The sequence below is a fragment of the Poecilia reticulata genome, chromosome 9 (assembly GCF_904066995.2).
Source record: "Poecilia reticulata chromosome 9, P_reticulata-male-v2, whole genome shotgun sequence".
Lineage (NCBI taxonomy): Eukaryota > Metazoa > Chordata > Actinopteri > Cyprinodontiformes > Poeciliidae > Poecilia > Poecilia reticulata.
In genome coordinates, this window is record NC_088838.1 from 31396068 (window position 1) to 31412748 (window position 16681).

General features: G+C 39.4%; 1 protein-coding gene across 5 annotated transcripts in view; it reads right to left on the reverse strand.

Moving 5' to 3' along the window:
* wdfy3 (WD repeat and FYVE domain containing 3) overlaps positions 1-16681 on the reverse strand; it is a 91742-nt gene that overhangs the window by 16074 nt on the left and 58987 nt on the right. For 4 of the 5 annotated variants that reach the window (XM_017306700.2, XM_017306698.2, XM_017306701.2 and 1 more), the window contains 20 exons: positions 16274-16426; positions 15410-15483; positions 15135-15296; positions 14623-14717; positions 14396-14516; positions 13376-13593; positions 11998-12194; positions 11283-11417; positions 10755-10934; positions 10011-10244; positions 9829-9928; positions 8101-8261; positions 6492-6721; positions 5945-6054; positions 5625-5807; positions 4879-5036; positions 4726-4803; positions 3993-4223; positions 1920-2088; positions 1020-1183 (listed from right to left, as the gene is read on the reverse strand). In XM_017306700.2, coding sequence (XP_017162189.1) covers positions 1020-1183; positions 1920-2088; positions 3993-4223; positions 4726-4803; positions 4879-5036; positions 5625-5807; positions 5945-6054; positions 6492-6721; positions 8101-8261; positions 9829-9928; positions 10011-10244; positions 10755-10934; positions 11283-11417; positions 11998-12194; positions 13376-13593; positions 14396-14516; positions 14623-14717; positions 15135-15296; positions 15410-15483; positions 16274-16426 — 3153 coding nt within the window. The remainder of the gene's footprint in view (positions 1-1019; positions 1184-1919; positions 2089-3992; positions 4224-4725; positions 4804-4878; positions 5037-5624; positions 5808-5944; positions 6055-6491; positions 6722-8100; positions 8262-9828; positions 9929-10010; positions 10245-10754; positions 10935-11282; positions 11418-11997; positions 12195-13375; positions 13594-14395; positions 14517-14622; positions 14718-15134; positions 15297-15409; positions 15484-16273; positions 16427-16681) is intronic. The other variant, XM_017306699.2, reaches the window with a different exon arrangement.

Here is a 16681-nt window from a genome sequence, read left to right on the forward strand (position 1 = left end):
GCGAAAAAAAAAAAACTGTTCAGTGGAAAAAAGTGAATCATAGAAAGAAGGATGGAAAATTCAGGAAAGAAACTGTGTGATGTGAGAAGAGCTGGTGAGAACAAGAGACAGTTCAGAGAAAAACACTGCAGAAAAAATGAAACAGGGATGGAAGGAAAAAAAGAGGAAGAATTGAAAAAAAAAAGGAGAATGGAAGAAAGTAAAGAAGGAAGCTAGCCCAGCATTCACAACAGGATCTGCTGCGCCGCACTGAATAGTGATTGACAGCGCTAAGATCCGCCTACTGGCTCTGACTGGTTGTCTCTAGTTAGCGCTGGGAGAAGGCAGATGATTTTTTAGATTATATGTCTCATAAACAGATTAAACCAATATGTAAAACAATCATTTATAAACGTCAATTTTTTTTAATACTTGTTAAATTATGATTTTATTCTAATAAACAACATTTATTATAATTATTGAGTTTATTTGATTGGGACAGACACACATCGACATGGACAAACTGAACAAAACAGCAGTCCCATGTTTGTGTCATAGCGCAATAGCAACAGCTAATTTGCAGCACTTGTCCCTAGAAGTGCTGCGAATTGTTACTTTAAATATAATCTAAATGAACATATTTTAATTATTTTTTAATTATAGAAAAACATATTTATTATAAACAATATTTATTGTAATAAATACAATATGATTTTATTGCAATTCAACTTCTATGCACCATAAATCTGGAACAAACTTCCTGTAATGTTTGTTAAACTGTTGACTGCACTGTGTTTTCTTTGCAACTTTATCGCTTTGTGTTTTTATTACTTAAAGCAGCTTCAACAAATAAAACAAATAAACTTGACTTGAGTTATTATTTGTGGCAGAGTCTAATGGGGATCTTTAAATAAACAAAACTGCGCAGCAACATAAGATGCGGTTTTATTCCACAATCCAATAAGAATAAAAACAGGAAACGCTGAAATTCTGCAACCTCAATAGCAGAGCAGATATCGATCATAAACGTTACCCCTCACCTTCTCTCCCTCCTCCAGGAGGCGCAGCAGGGATGTGTTGTCGGTCCTCTGCTCTTCTTCTGGACCTCCAGACTCCAGCAGCTGGTCCTGAAGCTGCTCTTGGCTGTCCTCGTCCGCGCCGTCGGCTGTGGAGCGAGACCTCTTCAGAGGAGCCTTCACCAGACCTGGAGGGCAGAAAGAGCAGGAAATAAACACACTGACAGGCAGTAATACGGATGAGTAAGAAGCACATGAGAAGCTAAAACAGATGCTAACTAATCAAATATATTATAAATCATTTAATATTTAAAAATTACATAATCAGATGGACCAAAATATAAAGTTAAATTGAAATTGTGATATTTTAAGGACCAAAATGACAATAATTTATATAAGGAATAAAAAATAATAAAATCAGGAAAAACTATTTTTCAATTCAGTTTCTGTCAATAAAAAACTGACAACAAAAACAGCTAAAAACTGTTGAATTTATGGTTAAAACATGTTTGTTTTTCATTCGGTGGGTAGAGAATCCAAAGATTTTACTCAAATAAAAGTAGAAATACTTCATAATAAAATTACTGAAGTAAAAGTAAAAGGTACGCGTAGTAAAAATACTCCTAAAAGTATGTTTTATTAAAAAAGTTACTCATTTAAATGTAACTGAATAAATGTAGCTAGTTACGACCCAACACCGGGAAAGATCAAACACTATTTTCAATTTTAATCAGAAAACATAAAAAAAACATTCAAATAAAAAAACTGCGTCCTTACTAAATATTTTATCTTTCTTGCTACTATATTACTAGAAGCTTTAATTAGGTAAAATCAAAGCTAAAATGTAATTTCTGTATAGGATTTGTATTTGTCTGTGCCTCACCGCACATCGATCAGGAAATACTTGTATTAAATCTTTGTCACCTTTGACCCTAGCGATGGTGTCCTCTCCGTGCTCCGGCTCGTGCTGCGCCGTCTCTCCCTCTGTGCTGTGCTCCACGGAGTGCTGGTACATCCCCGGGTTTCCAGACAGCAGCCGCATGTAGTACTCCTTGCTGTCGTAGCTGATGGCCCGGCGGTACCGCAGCGGCTTCTGGAGGCGAACGAGAATCAAACCTGAGAGAGCCGCTCATATTTAAAGGTGCAAACATCAGACACATGCAGGAGTTAGTGATGATTTAATCCACAGCAGATGTACGTCGCATCAGGTTAGAAGAACCTGCAGTTCTGGAAAGAGTTGGGGTTAGATCAGGGACCAATCAGAGCTCTTCCTGTACTAGTTTATCCCCCTCTGAAGGTTTTATGAAGTAATTCTGATCCACATATTCACTCCAAAAACAAAAAATTCCCAAGTACTTTTGTCTGTTTTTAGTGCAAACATCTCAGTACAGTTAGAATAAGACAAAACTAACTTACGCATAACATTTCAGCAAGATATAATAGCTTGTTCTAACAATTTCTCAATACTGATTAAAAAAAATACGAGATGCCCTGGCAGATTATTTCACTTATAAGAAGACATTTTTCCCCTGCTATAAGTGAAATAATCTGCCAGTTTGTTTTAATAACCCTTACAATGTTATTGGGCACCAATATTTGTCGTTACATTCATCATCGATGTCATAAACTAAGACTTTATACACTTTGATAATGCAAGAATGTGCAGAAAGTGAGAGCCGTGGTGCTTAGATACTTCAAGATCCTGGCAGAATCAGCAAATTCGCAGCCCAGCTAAAGCCATGCTGTATTTATTTTCAGCCGCAGATTTAAAACATGCGGCAAAAAAACTGATATGTGGGTAATTAGTCTCGACAGGGAGGGCAGGAGGGTACCTGAGCTGAGGGGAAAAGGGGCACCAGAGGGGGGAAGAAGGGCTGGAAAGGTCACAAAAACGAGGTTGAGACTGTCGTAATAAAGCTATGAGTAATGCAACACTTTTTATTTCTGTCTACATGAAAAAAACTAAAGAAAATAATCCACCATATGTATGCAAAACATTTTTTTACAAAATGCTTTTTAGCATTTTTAAAGACAAAAATTTAAGGAATCTTCCTGTTCCTTATAGCTGCGATATGGAACTTTTATAAAGAATATGCTTTTATATATTTGTTAAAACTGTCATTACAGTTTATGATGAGCTGTTTTTGGTTGAACCTACCAAAAATAACCAATCAGAGCCAGGAGGCGGGTCTTAGCGTTGTCGATCACGCTCAATCATTGCTAAGTGTGTTAGTGACAGAAAAACAACTTACCTTTACAGGAAAACTATGTGCAGTACTGGTGGCCATGCTAACTAGCCTGTGCATTTGGGATATTTTCGGACTATGATTGACAGCGCTAAGTCCAGCCTCCTGGCTCTGATTGGTCGTTTCTAGTTAGCAATGGGAGAAAGTGGGGGAATTCGTAATACTACGACTTTATTGTGATATTTTGACTTTATTCTCATAATATCGTGACTCTACGACTAATCTGACTATTCTCGCAATATTCTGACGTTATTCTCATTTTTTTATTTTACTTTCAAAGCATAACGTAAACGTAGCTACCGTTTCAAAATAAAGAATATATTTTTAAAAATAAATTAATATGAGGAACGTTGACCGTCTTGTGAAGTTATACTTTGGTTTCAGTTTTACAAATAAAGAAATACTTAATCTTTTAACAAGTCAGCATCAAACTATTTTCACTAGCAGGACTTTGAAATGCTTATACAAATATCTGAGTCTGAATATTCTCATTAAAAAGACTCTTCTTGTCATTTTAGCCTTTATTCTGCTAATATTATGACTTTACTCTCATAATTTACAACTTTAAAAAAAATGATGCAGTATTTTGTGGGGGTTTTCTATTTGCTGTTATTGTTTCTGCTCAGTATCTTGTTTTGGAAATGATGCTGAAATTGTAAATAAACAAAACAAAGCTAAAAACAAAAAGACAGACATGTTGGTAGCCAGCATTGATCTTGCCAGAGTTTGTTCTTGACGTGGAGCTGAATACCTGAGCAGAGTTGGTGTTGGTCTCGGTCTCGGGGATGTACGGGTAGTGGATGTAGAACATGTCGTTGCGGACCATCTTCTTCCTCATGCGGCACGGCCCCTCCGTCATCTCCAGCGTGAACTTGTCCAGGTGGGAGCCGATGGGCGGCCCCCAGAGGCCGCGCTCGCGCAGCAGCTCGTACTCGATGGCCGCCCACTCCTCCGTCACGTACTTCAGGGCGTTCTGCTGTCGCTGCCGGACACAAGAGATGGATGGAAACTTTTCAGACACAATCCAGGTAAGTTTTCAGATAAAAATACAAACTAAAATTCACTGCAATACATTATTTATTGCTGTTATTAATGACTTGTGATCGTATTATTAGGCCTGTCACAATTAATCGCATGATAAATTAAAAACAAACTCAATAACTTTTCTCTCTTTCTACCAAAGATCCAGTCTGGAGATTTTGTCTCACCTTTTTCTGAAGGATAATTTTGTTTAAGAGAGATTTCATAATTAATTTACTTTGTTGTTTCTGTTGTTTATTTATTTTGGATATTTAAAATGTATTCCAGTTCTAGTGTTAAATGTTCATTAAAATTTAAAGTTTATTGGTCTCTGAGAATGTGTTCTTCCATTATTATGTCATTAGCACTATATAACTTGAAAATAATCTCTAATCAACAATATTATCGTTTATTGTGATAAATGATAAAGCCCAGAGGGACATTTCCTGTGCGGCGTTTGGTACCTCTTGATGCTCTTTGTACTGCATAGCGACGAGGTCCCTAACGACGGCGATGTGGGTGAACATCCACTGGAACGTTTCCTGTCGGTCAGAACAGCCGCCGGGGTTCAGCTCAGGAAAATCTTTTCATGTTTATTTTTATTTTTTTAAAGCTACCTGTGCAGACGGACTGTTTTTGTTCAGGCTGTTCTCCTTCTTGTTGCGCCGCACTCCGGTCAGCTTGGACAGGCCGAAGCCGCTGCTGACCCGCGACAGCTTGGACTGGGCCGCCGGCGCTGCTGCTTCGCCGCGACTGATGCACTTTTTCTCGTGGGCTGAGAAGAAAATATAATAATGAAACAACAACCCGTGATGATTTACAGTGCTCACAAAGCCGCTTTAAGAAGCCAGATGGGTAGCCAGAGCCTATCCATCCGTTATTACATCCCTTCTTTGTCCTTTCATTCCTTCATCCTTAATTCCTTCTTTCTTTCCTCTCTTTCTTGCTCCCTTTCTTAATTTTTTTATTCTTCTGTCCATTCTACCTTTCTTTCCTTCCTCTGACAATTCTTCCTACTTTCCTTCCTTCCTTCATTTCTTATTCCCGTCCTTCCTTCCTCCCTTCACTTTTGTCCTTTCTGCTCTCCCTTTCTCTTTCCGTTTTTAAACATCTACCAGCTCCATTGGCAGATTATTTCACTTATAAAGTGTGAAAATCTTTGTGTTATTAGTGAATTTATCTTCCAAAGGAACTGGCTTTGTTCATCTGCATTAAGGAATTATTTACTAAAACAAGTTTGGAGCAAAAGATAGAAGCTTATTTCAAGAGCACTAGGACATTTGCTCTAGAAACTAAGCCAAAACACTGGGTAGGATTTAGTGTTTTTGCAGTGTGTGTTCCTGTCTGCCGTGTTTTCTCTCACCCAGGTGGTTCTGCCAGCTCTTCAGGGCCGGTTCCTCCAGAGCGGGCCGGGCCGTGCTGATGTCCACGTGTCCTCTGTCGTTGCAGGGCAGAGACACTTTGAAGATGTCCTCCAGCATCTGCCGCTTGCTGTGCATCAGCTCCGTCCAGACGCGGTTCACGGCCTTCAGCAGCAGCTGTCGTCCTGCACAGGAGGGACAATTTTTATTTCTAATGCGACAAAACCATGAAAGAAACTTCAGATAAATTGAAAAACGTTTGTGCATCTTCATTAGATCTTTCTAAAAGGAGAAATCTCTCCATCGGAGTGCCGTGTCTCACCCTCGCTGACGTCATGGCTGTGCGTGGAGTCGGTTTCGTTCTCCGCCGGCATCATGACGTGCCAGGTGGTCATCCTGGCCTCCGCCTCCAGACCGAAGCCCTCCACGCTGCTGCAGACACACAAACAGGGAGGGAACCTCACTGCAGAACTACTCTGTAAATACATTTATACTCTTAATACATTCGGTAAAGTCTGATATTAAATTCTGATATTAAAGCCAGAATTCTGAAATTAAATATCAGAAATACAAAAAAAGAGTCAGAATTCTTCTTGTTTTTCCCAGAGGCCCTAATCCTCTTCCATAAGATATTTACGTTATAAAATGCCATTATTAAGAAAAAAATGTTTTACAGATAAAATTTAAGCATGTTAATGTGTTGCGTCTTTAAATATTTGAAAGGTGCTGCATTAGCATCATTCACATAAATCTGCAAACGTTCAACGATCTTTGCTCCACATTCAGACTTATGTAAATTTTCCCCCCAGAACAACAAACAAAAAATAAAAAAACCTCCTGGTACTTTTTGCAGTTGTGGGCTTCCGTACCTCCCGCTGTGCAGGCAGATGAAGCAGTGAGCCAGACAGGCCACAAAGTCCTGGTCGTGGTTTCCGGGCCCCAGCACCAGATTGCGGTTGACGGTCAGGACCCGCAGGGCGTCCAGCAGCGCCACCTGCTGGGCCACCGTCTTGTGGGGTCGGCAGAGCTGGTAGAGCACGGTCCGGTTCAGGCAGTGGTAGATGGTGTCGAGAGAGAGACCCTGGGACCGCCTCTTGGACTGGAAGCAGAGGGAAAACGTGTTATAATGCCGCGGTCGGAATGAGAATAAATCTGCGCAGAAATTACCCAACAAGCCAGTTAGAGTTAAACTGTGAACACATTCTGGTTTATGAATACTAAAATAACTTTTTGACTGCCAACATGTTAAATTTATAAAATTCAGATGCGCTTTATGGCTTCTTGGGTCATTTTCTCCAAATAATCTCCTAATCTTATCCACTGCACAACAATCAAAAGTTATGCTCTATTTTTATATTTTTCTCAACTTAAAACTTTTATCCAAATCCATAAGATGAAGGTCTGATACTAACAATTACTTTAATAATCGATTATTTGATTGATTATTCTAAAATTATTCAAATTAAAAATGAGCACATTCTGCAGATTTTTTATTTAATAATTAAGTCTTTTTTGTATAATAATAAAAATACGCTAAAAGATACAAATAAACAAATAATTAAATTAACTTTTTAAATAAGAAAATAAATATTTTATTGTCTAAAATACATTTGTAGCAAAGGTTACATCTGCAGCTAAAAAATAATTCTAACACCAATGTGTGAAAAGCTCAGTCGTTAACATGAATACAGTTTACCAATTAACCGATTAATAACCAATAACTGGACAGCAAAAGGTGTTTAAAAATACATTTTTATACACAATTTGAAATTGGGTGAAGCTTAAAATAAACCAATTCATTTCTGGGTTGAACATATTTACAGATAAATTTTATCTTAAATGCGAAATGTTTATATTTTTCAGGATTTTTGGAATAATATCTGCTTGAATGTTACTCTTTCAGCAAATGGCATTTTTGAGTTTATACACGCCAGCCAACGATTAATGGATTATTTCAATAATCAATTCATTATGATTAATCTGATTAATCGTTTCAGCTCTAATTTATTTGTTGCAGTTTATGTTCTTTCACTTCAAGCAGATTCAGGAGGAAAATGGCGTCTTACTGGACGTTAATCTGCATTTCTCTTTTTATTGTCAATAAATTCGGAAATTAACTGGCAATATTATTAAATCTGACTGTTTCAGCCTTAATTAGATGTAAACTAGATATCTATACATATAGGGAGCTTCATATCTATAAATATAGACACTAAAATCCCCAACTGTCTGACAAAGTTCCCCTAAATGCTTCAGCATTAATGTAATTTTGCTCATTTCAAGGTAAAATTGGCAGATATGGTTTCCATCCCCATGCATGCTGCTCCTCTAATCACATTCTGCAGATGGACTGGCTCCATTAACTGGAAAAAAGATTAAATTATTCAGCTCAGGCAGCTCACGAACCCGGGTCCATATAAAATGTTGCAACATTATATAAGTAATAACTTTTTTAAAAAGATCATATTTTGGCTGCACCTGTCCGATCAGCTGCACGATGAAGTCCACCACCAGCTTGGAGTCCTTGTTGAACATTCCCTGCCACAGCTTGTCCACGACTCTCTGGGTGAAGTAGAAGACGTTGTTGACCAGGATCTGATAACTGCCGCCGGTGCTGAGCGGCAGAGAGGCGTCTTCGCCTGGACGGAGACGCACAGAAGAGCACACCTGTCAAGTCTCACGTTTTGACCGGAAAACTGTCGTTTTTTTTACCCCTTTTTCCCGCCGTCCTCCTGTATTAGTATTTTCCCGTAAACGTCCACTGCATAATCATTTTAAATAAGAATTTCTGTGCCTCTCCAAACTAAATTAGGTCACTAGGCTTGTGAGAACGGCCTGCAGCTGTAGTCTGGGAGGCCGTTATCGAGAAGTGGTGGTCGGCCAAATACTGATGGGGTGACATCGGGCACAGGGGCGGATTCAGCCTGGTGTCTCATCCAGTTGTTCTGAATGTCTTTCTGAGGAACGGGCTGTTTCCCCCACTCTGACAGAAGTTATGTTATGCGTTTTATGTGTCAAGGAAAAGTATTTTTGCAAAACATGTTCATTTTCTAAGGTTAATTATTTAAGTTAAGGTTTGCAGATTATTTTGTTTCTAAAATTTAAACCAAGATTCCGAAGTCCTTAAACTTTACAATTTAGTAAATTGCTAACATTGAGTACAATCTGAGTCTGCTGTAATTCACACTGTCATCATAGTAATCTGATTTTTTTATATAATTAATATTAAAGCCCTATTGGAGAGAATGTGGTACAAGAACATTGAACATTTTAAAGCTCACGTTTCAGTTATTGGACACTAAAATACAGGAATTGGAGCTCAGGAAAATAATTGTATAAAATAAGTTTTTTGCAAAATAAAGAGATGCAAACTGGATGACAGATGCTACACATTGTGTTCATTGCAGCTGCGCCTTTTCTGTATTTTCAGACTTATCATGTTCTATCAATCCTGGGACCATAACCTAACACACTTTCTGGCATTTTTAACTTAAAACAAGCTCCGATATCTGAAGCTGAAAAGTTAATCGTAAGTTAGTTTAGTCAGATTTCAAGTGTAGTAAGACATTTGCAGCAGAAATTAGACCAAAAATATTTGGAAGGATTTTGCGAATGAAGGATTCACTGGAGCAGAAGCTGCTGTGCGTTTCTAGAAGGTGTAATTTGCTGCTTGTGGTCCATCTATAAAGCTTCATAAAGAGCTGAGGAACGTTCAGCGCCGCATTATGTCCCTCTGGAGCCTCTTGCTAATCGAATCATGTTGATTTTCTATAATTAAATCCCTGAGCTCAGAGCATAAAGCTGTGATTGGGAGATAAATTAACAGAATGCCTTCTTTTCCTCACTCTAAAAGTTGAAGGTGAAATGTGTTGATTGGTTAAAATCTGCTGACAACTGGACTTTGCACTGCAAAAACACAGAATCTTACCAAGTATTTTTGGAGTAGCTTCTAGTGCAAATACGTAAGAACACTTGATATAAGACAAAGCTAACTTACAAGTAACTTTTCAGCAAAATATTAGAGCTAATTTTAAGTCAATAATTCCTTAATATTTATTTAAAACGTACTAGTTCCATTGGCAGATAAATTCACTTACTTGTAAGTTAGTTTTGTCTTCTTTAAAATGCACTAGAAACTAGACCAAAGTTACTTTGAGACATTTTGTGTTTTTGCAGTGTGGGAAGTGTTTCAGTCTTGGCTCTGACCTAGAAGGACGTCTGCAGCCAGAAGATGCTCCATGACGCCGTCCAGGATGCTGGACTGAAACTCCTTCTGCTGGGTTCTGGTGGAGCGATCCGGGGAGGCCTGCAGTTTAAAACACCATCAGGATCAGGAGACGATCCGAACTTATAACCGGAGGTCGAGGTGTGAAGACAGCTGCCTGTACCTCCAGCAGCATGTCTATGATGGGTGTCTGCTTGCTGGCGGGGGTCAGGCACATGTTGTCCATGATCAGGACCCTCATGAAGTCGAAGACATATTTTTTGGCGGGGTGGTTCGTCAGGGAGGTTTTGGAGCCCACGTTGCAGTATTCGGACTGGCTGCGGTTCATACCGGTGTCCCCGGCGAAGGCCTTGAACTCTTCGGTGGGAGAACCGGCTTCGTCGTCCAAATCGCTCACCTGAAGGCGATAAAAGGTAAACATTTAGTCTATTCAGCTTTACTGCAATAAAAAATACAACTCTCATTCACCCAGTTCTCAATTCCACCTGTTTTTGACATTTTAAGATGCAACTTTTTCAATACAAACATAGACAGATAACTTACAATTGAATATTGTTAGTACAAAAATGAAAAAAAAAAAAAAAAGTCATTAAAAGAACAAACCAAACCAGCTTAGCATCAAAATAACAGTGGACCAAGTATGATGCCTTGGGGAACCCCACAAGTTAAAGAAGCCATAACTTCTTTTTTAACCCCTTCAATACTGTTAAGACTTCAATACTTAAGTCATTTTTTAGTGAGAAACTTTAACAATCACTGAGAAATCTTGAAACGACAGCTCAAAGAGAGACTCAAATCTTTTAATCTCCCAGATGGATCATCTGATTATTTAGTAAAAGAGAAACTACTGATTCAGTCAAGTCACGTTTCTCTCACTGTGTGTCTGTGCAGAGCTCCACACACTCACCATCTCGGAGTACGGCCTGATGTTAAAGGGGAAGACGGTGGCCGCCAGGGCGCAGAGGAACTCCGGGCTGTGCCACATCGGGGCCAGGTCGGCCACATTGTGGTAAAGGTACCTAAAGAACTGCATGAGGGTCACCGGGTACTCCCGGAGCCAGGAGCCTTCCTCCTCAGACTGCCAGGGCTGCAGGGAAACACGACACACATTAAATATCCACCAAGGCCTCAGCAGCTGCCACCTCAAACCTTAAATCCTTCCATTCAGAAAAACAAAGATGGTAGAGTCATTTCTGCTGTTTTATTAGGAACCTTAAGAGAATAAGGGCAGATTTAAAGGTTTTAAATGGTTTTTAAAGAGGACAGAACATGGAGAAATGTAGGTGTTTACCAGGATGAGTTGGAAAAAGTATAAATTCCCCTCGGCTATAAGCTGAATTGGGAACATTAATCCCAAAAATGTCATAAATTAAAGAACAAACACTGTGTCGATTTCCTTCTTTCCTTAAAGCTGGTGAAAAATGTGATTTCTGACCAGGTTGAGCATGCTGCGCAGCATGGCCAGCAGCAGGAAGGCGGCCTCGGTGCAAACGCTGTGGATGGAGCCGACCACCGCCCCGCTGGAGGCCGGCATCCCAAAGATAAACGTCCAGATGGAATCCAGGTCAAACTGACAGTGAAAGCACACAAACCGGCTTAAATTAGACTCAAACTGTCTTAACACTTAATAAAAATTAAAAAAACATATTTTAGGTAGGGACAAATCGTCCCCGATTTCCTTAATTTAGGTAATACTTTGTCGCAATATTTAGAGACTTTTCAAGCCAAAAATCAGAATCGGGAGGTCAATATTTTTAAAACAACAAAACTTGCAGTCAGTGCACTCCTGGATATAACAATTATTTTAATTTTAGGTAATGGGTAACCATCAGCCTGCCACTCCTCTTTTTTTTTCCAAGACAGAAAACTTGCAACTGAACGCTGCTGGAACAAAAACAGTAAAAACTGTAATTGAAAGCTCAAATAAACCCAGTTCTCAATTACATAATATCAAAAATAACTGGCAATAACTGAGAAAATAGCAGTTTTTTTTTTTTTTACAGAGAAACGTTTTTAAATAAGAAGAAAACTAGTCCACTGTAGAGCTAGGAATGCTAACGGATGATTAGCTTTCCCTAGAAAGTCTAGTTCATTTGAATATTTTTAGAGGTACTCATGAGAGTAAAGTAAAAGAAAATGGGCATACTAACATGTACCTGCAGGCTGTCTGGCAGCTCAGTGACAGGCTGCTGCAGGAAGAGAGCCATCAGCAGGAAGTAGAGCTCAGGAACATTCGTGTGTTTGGGCAGCAGCGTCTGCAGAACAGGGAACCCTGGGAAATGGCAGGCGTCCTTGTTGATCTCTCGCACGGTGGACCGTCCGCCGGCGCTGCGGCCGACGTTGAAGCCTAGAGATGAAGGTGGGGGAGCAGAACGTGGAGTGAATAAAGCTGGGAGGCTGATGCACCTGCAGGGAGATCTAAACTGGACTTCTGCACCTGGTTTGGGGTTCAGAGGAGCTAAGATATTTCGGCTAGAACTCCAAATCAGAACGAAACTAAGGGGTTCCTTTCAGAACACATTCGGCATAAGGGAGGAAGTTCTGGAAGCAGAACCAATGGTTCTCAACCTGCGAGTCAGTTTGTATTCTCAGGTATTTAAAGGGGCAGTATCATGTAAAAGTGACTTTGAGCTTTACATCATGTTTTGATGTTATTTCCTAATAAAAACAAACCCGGAGTGTTGCTTTGATTCTTTCATGCAAACCCTTTAATCTCTATGGCAACCACTCAGCTGCTAAACGCCTGGGTGGACCTAGCCCCGCCTTCGAGGACGAAGCTCCGCCTTCAAGCAGCAGCTTTCAATCTTCCAAGCTTGCAACTCACAGAGCACCTCTCCACTGTGACTCCCCCACTTGGCTCCTACAGACTAGCCACGACCATTTATCATCTACTGAACTCACAGCTATTTCTTAGTGTAACCCTGGTAAAAACGTTGTTAAAGGGTTAATAGAGGAGCAAGACTAAGATGCGCTTCAGGAAGAGCAGAAGCTTCTTAAAGACACAGAGGTCCAATTTAAAGACATTAAATTACAATGTCAAATTTCTCTTAAGTAATATTTGATATACATAGCATTTTTAGAACAACTCAAGATAAGATAGTTAATTGACTGTGTTGTAAAGCTGCACTTTGTGCATGGAAAACAAATAATACTGCCCCTTTAAAGTATTTTGGGAGGGTTTCTGAAACTAGGGTAGGTTGAAAAGCACTGAGCTCAGGAGGAACTATGATTTCTGCAGCGGGGGGAGGGGGCAGGAAGGCGAATAACAAGAGGACGAACCCTTGGCTGTGCGGCGCACAAACTGAGCAGCTTTCTGTTTACTGAACGAAGGCCAGCTCCGACGGAAAGCGTTGCCGGAGTGCGGAGAGTCGTCTGCTGAGCCATGTTACAACATACAGGGTTTTACGCTAGGCATCAAACCTCCGCCTGTTCATGTTCATGCAACAAAACCACCTAACTTTAGCTAAACTGAGGTTTGGATCTGCGTCGAAGTTTGATTCGTGCGGTGAAACGGCGCTCTGCGCTCACCCAGGACCGTGCCGATCTTATTGGTCAGGACGGAGTCGGTGTGGTCCAGCCAGCCGCCTCCGCTCAAGCCCTCCCTGAAGCGGTTCAGGATGGGTTGGTTGGACAGCAGCACCACCAGGATCCGCAGCGCCACCGTCACCGTGGTCGAGTGCAGATGCTCCTCCATGAACATCAGCAGCCAATCGAAGCCCAGCGTTCGCACAAACTCCTCGCACGCCCTGCAGAAGCAAAGAGAGTTAGATAAACCGTAAGGAACAAACCTCTGTGTTTCCTGGACAAGTTGCTCCATCAATCAATGATGTTTATTTCAAGGCAGTTCAAATTGTTTTACATGATAAAAACAGAAAAATACAAAGTCATAAAAAAAAAACATCAGTCAGCAATAGAGAAAACTGGTAAATATTATATTTTGATGAGTGTCATCATCAAAACACATCTAATATGGCGGCCAATATTTCATGTGTTATGGTTCTAAATCAACTCTAAACAAAAAGTTGTTGCACACTGCAAAAAGTAATGTTTGTCTACTTTCTAGTGCAAATATCTTAGTCCACCTGAAATTAGACAAAACTAACTTACATGCAACTTTTCAGCAAAATAAAGTAGCTTGTTTAAAGTCAATAATTAATTAATATTGATTAAAAAAGTACTGGTTCCATTGGCAGATTGTGTCCGATTGATCATTAATAGCATTTATCTGCCGCTGAAAAATACTTCAGCCTTTTCTGGTTAAGATAATTACAGCATAGGCCTTATTTTTTCTATTAACTGTTTAATAATTGCATAACCAAAGGTGCTTAATAGGATATTTTCTGTGCAAAATTTGAATCAGGCGAAGCTAAAATGATGCCATTTGAAGTTCTAGATAGAAAATATTAACAAAGATCTTTTTTTCTCTTAAATAGACAATGTATACATTGATTTTAGTTGACTATTCATTAATCGTTACAGCCATAATTTATGTTTTGCAATGTGTTTTCTTTCACTTCATGCAGATTCAAGAGGAAAACGGCGTCTTACTGGACGTTAACTGTGCACTTCTCCTTCGTAGTGAAAAGCAGCTTCAGCAAATTGTCCAGAAGTCGATTCCTCAGCAAGATCAGACTGGCTGACAGGAGGCCGCCGAAATCGTCGTCGTTACCTGCAAACAGAACAACGTTTCCAGAAGTCACATCTAAGGCTCTCCGCATATTTCCAGATCACTCACTACAGAAATGCTGCAGGGGAAGAAATTCAATAATAATCACCTCCATCTATCTTCTCCTCGTTGTTGATTTCCATGACAACAAACTTCTCACACACAGCGAAAGTGGGGAGAGTCGAGGAGATGAACTGGCCAAACCTGGGAGGCAGAAAAACAAACTTTCTCTGTTCAAATGTTAAAATTTTGTGGCGTAAAAAATGAGATCATGAAAAATCATTTCAATTTGTTTTCCAGCGTGATTGTGACATATTTTCTGCCAAACTTAACAATAACAAAGCAAATCTGCTACAGGGGGAAATGATGAAGCTACCTGGCTACTCATATTTTTGCTTTGGATCCCTTCAAAAACACTTAGAACTGGCTATTTCAATAGCTCAAACACCAAATACCCTTTAATATGCATTAATACACACTGTGGAAAACATATAAGCACTGCTGCAGAAGCTAACATGTAGCTTACAGCCAATCAGGATCAGTGTGTGTGTGTGTGTGTGTGTGTGTGTGTGTGTGTGTGTGTGTGTGTGTGTGTGTGTGTGTGTGTGTGTGTGTGTTCACCTGAGCAGGTCGTATGGGTTGGGGAAGCCTTGCAGCAGCAGGCTGAGGACGTTGCTGATGGCCGCCACCGTTGGCTGCGACAGCGACGTGTCGCGCAGCGTCAGCAGCAACCTGGGGATCAGCTGAAACTCCCGCAGCAGTTTAGCGTTTTTTGCTGCTTCACTGTTTAAGCAAAACAAAGTTCATTTTATTTTCACACAAGAAAGCAAACAAACAAACCAAAATCTAAAACAGAATTTTATTTAAAAAGATGTTTTAAAATGTTTAATTCTTGCCTGGACTCGGTCAGCAGCTCATTGAAATGCTCAAATAGAGACAGGTGGAGTTCGTAGGGGGCGTGAAGCCAAACCTGAGGGGCAGAAAGACAACACTGTAAAACCGAGTTACTTCTCCTTACTTAAAAAATAGATGCAGGCTCTATTTAGTTTTTATTAAATTAACTGATTGAGTGACATTAACATGTGCAATTTCAGTGAGTGTAAATTAAGTTAACTTAATAAATCTGAGTATGTTGTAATTACTTAAATTATTTGTTTATATATAAAAAAATAAACATTTTGTATTAAGGCTTTTTTTCATAAAAAAAATTCTATAAAGAAATCTTGTGTAATTTTTTTTCTACAGAAAAACTCTATAACCTTTTGTATAAACTTTTCATATATTTGTATACATTTCAAACACATTTTTATAGAAAGAAAAAGTTTTATACAAAAAAATGAAGCTTTTTTTGTATAAAACTTGGTTTAGTCGGCTGCTAATGCAGGTGGCACGAGTTTGATTAACCAAGTAAATTATTTTTATATTTTTACCTCAAAGACCCTCCATTTACTTAAATCAAGTGCTTATTGTAGCTAAGTTAAAGAAAATAATAATAAATCCTTTTAATTTATTCAACTAAAGTCAACACTGTAATTCACTATAGACACACCCCAAAAAAATCACTGGACTTAGTTTAATAGTGACCAAACCTTGACCAAAGTCAAATTATATTCACTAATTTAAAAAAAATGAAATACAATACTACAATTTACAATTTTTGCCATGTCTGTTATAAACGTTTGCCACCCTACAATCAGCAGAGTAGAACATTTCAGAGTAAGAATTAAGAGTTAAAAGCTCCTCAAAGCAAATGTTCTCACCTCAAAGTCACACAGTAAGTCCTGAAAAGCGGTGGAGTTCGGAATGATGGAGGTTTCATGGCCGCTGTCCACCGTTCCCACCAGAGAGAAGGTGAGGTGGAGGATGTGGCTGTTGAGCAGCGAGCGCTTCTTCTTTAGCAGCATAGCTAGCAGCTAAAGGGAGAAAACAAAATGAATCCACTCTTTAAATTTGTTCTTTAAGTTTAAAGAAGTCTGTGTCTTTCTCGCCTGATGGATTCCAATCAAAAATGCTGCAATAGCAATGACATACCAGCTGGGGGCGACATATTTCACAACAAAAATTCAAAAGAAGAAAACCAGCATGGCTAAAGCAAGGCATGGTTAAGATTACTCTAAGATCTCTACTAAAGCAAACGCTACGCAACATTATTAACACTTTAGGTAACT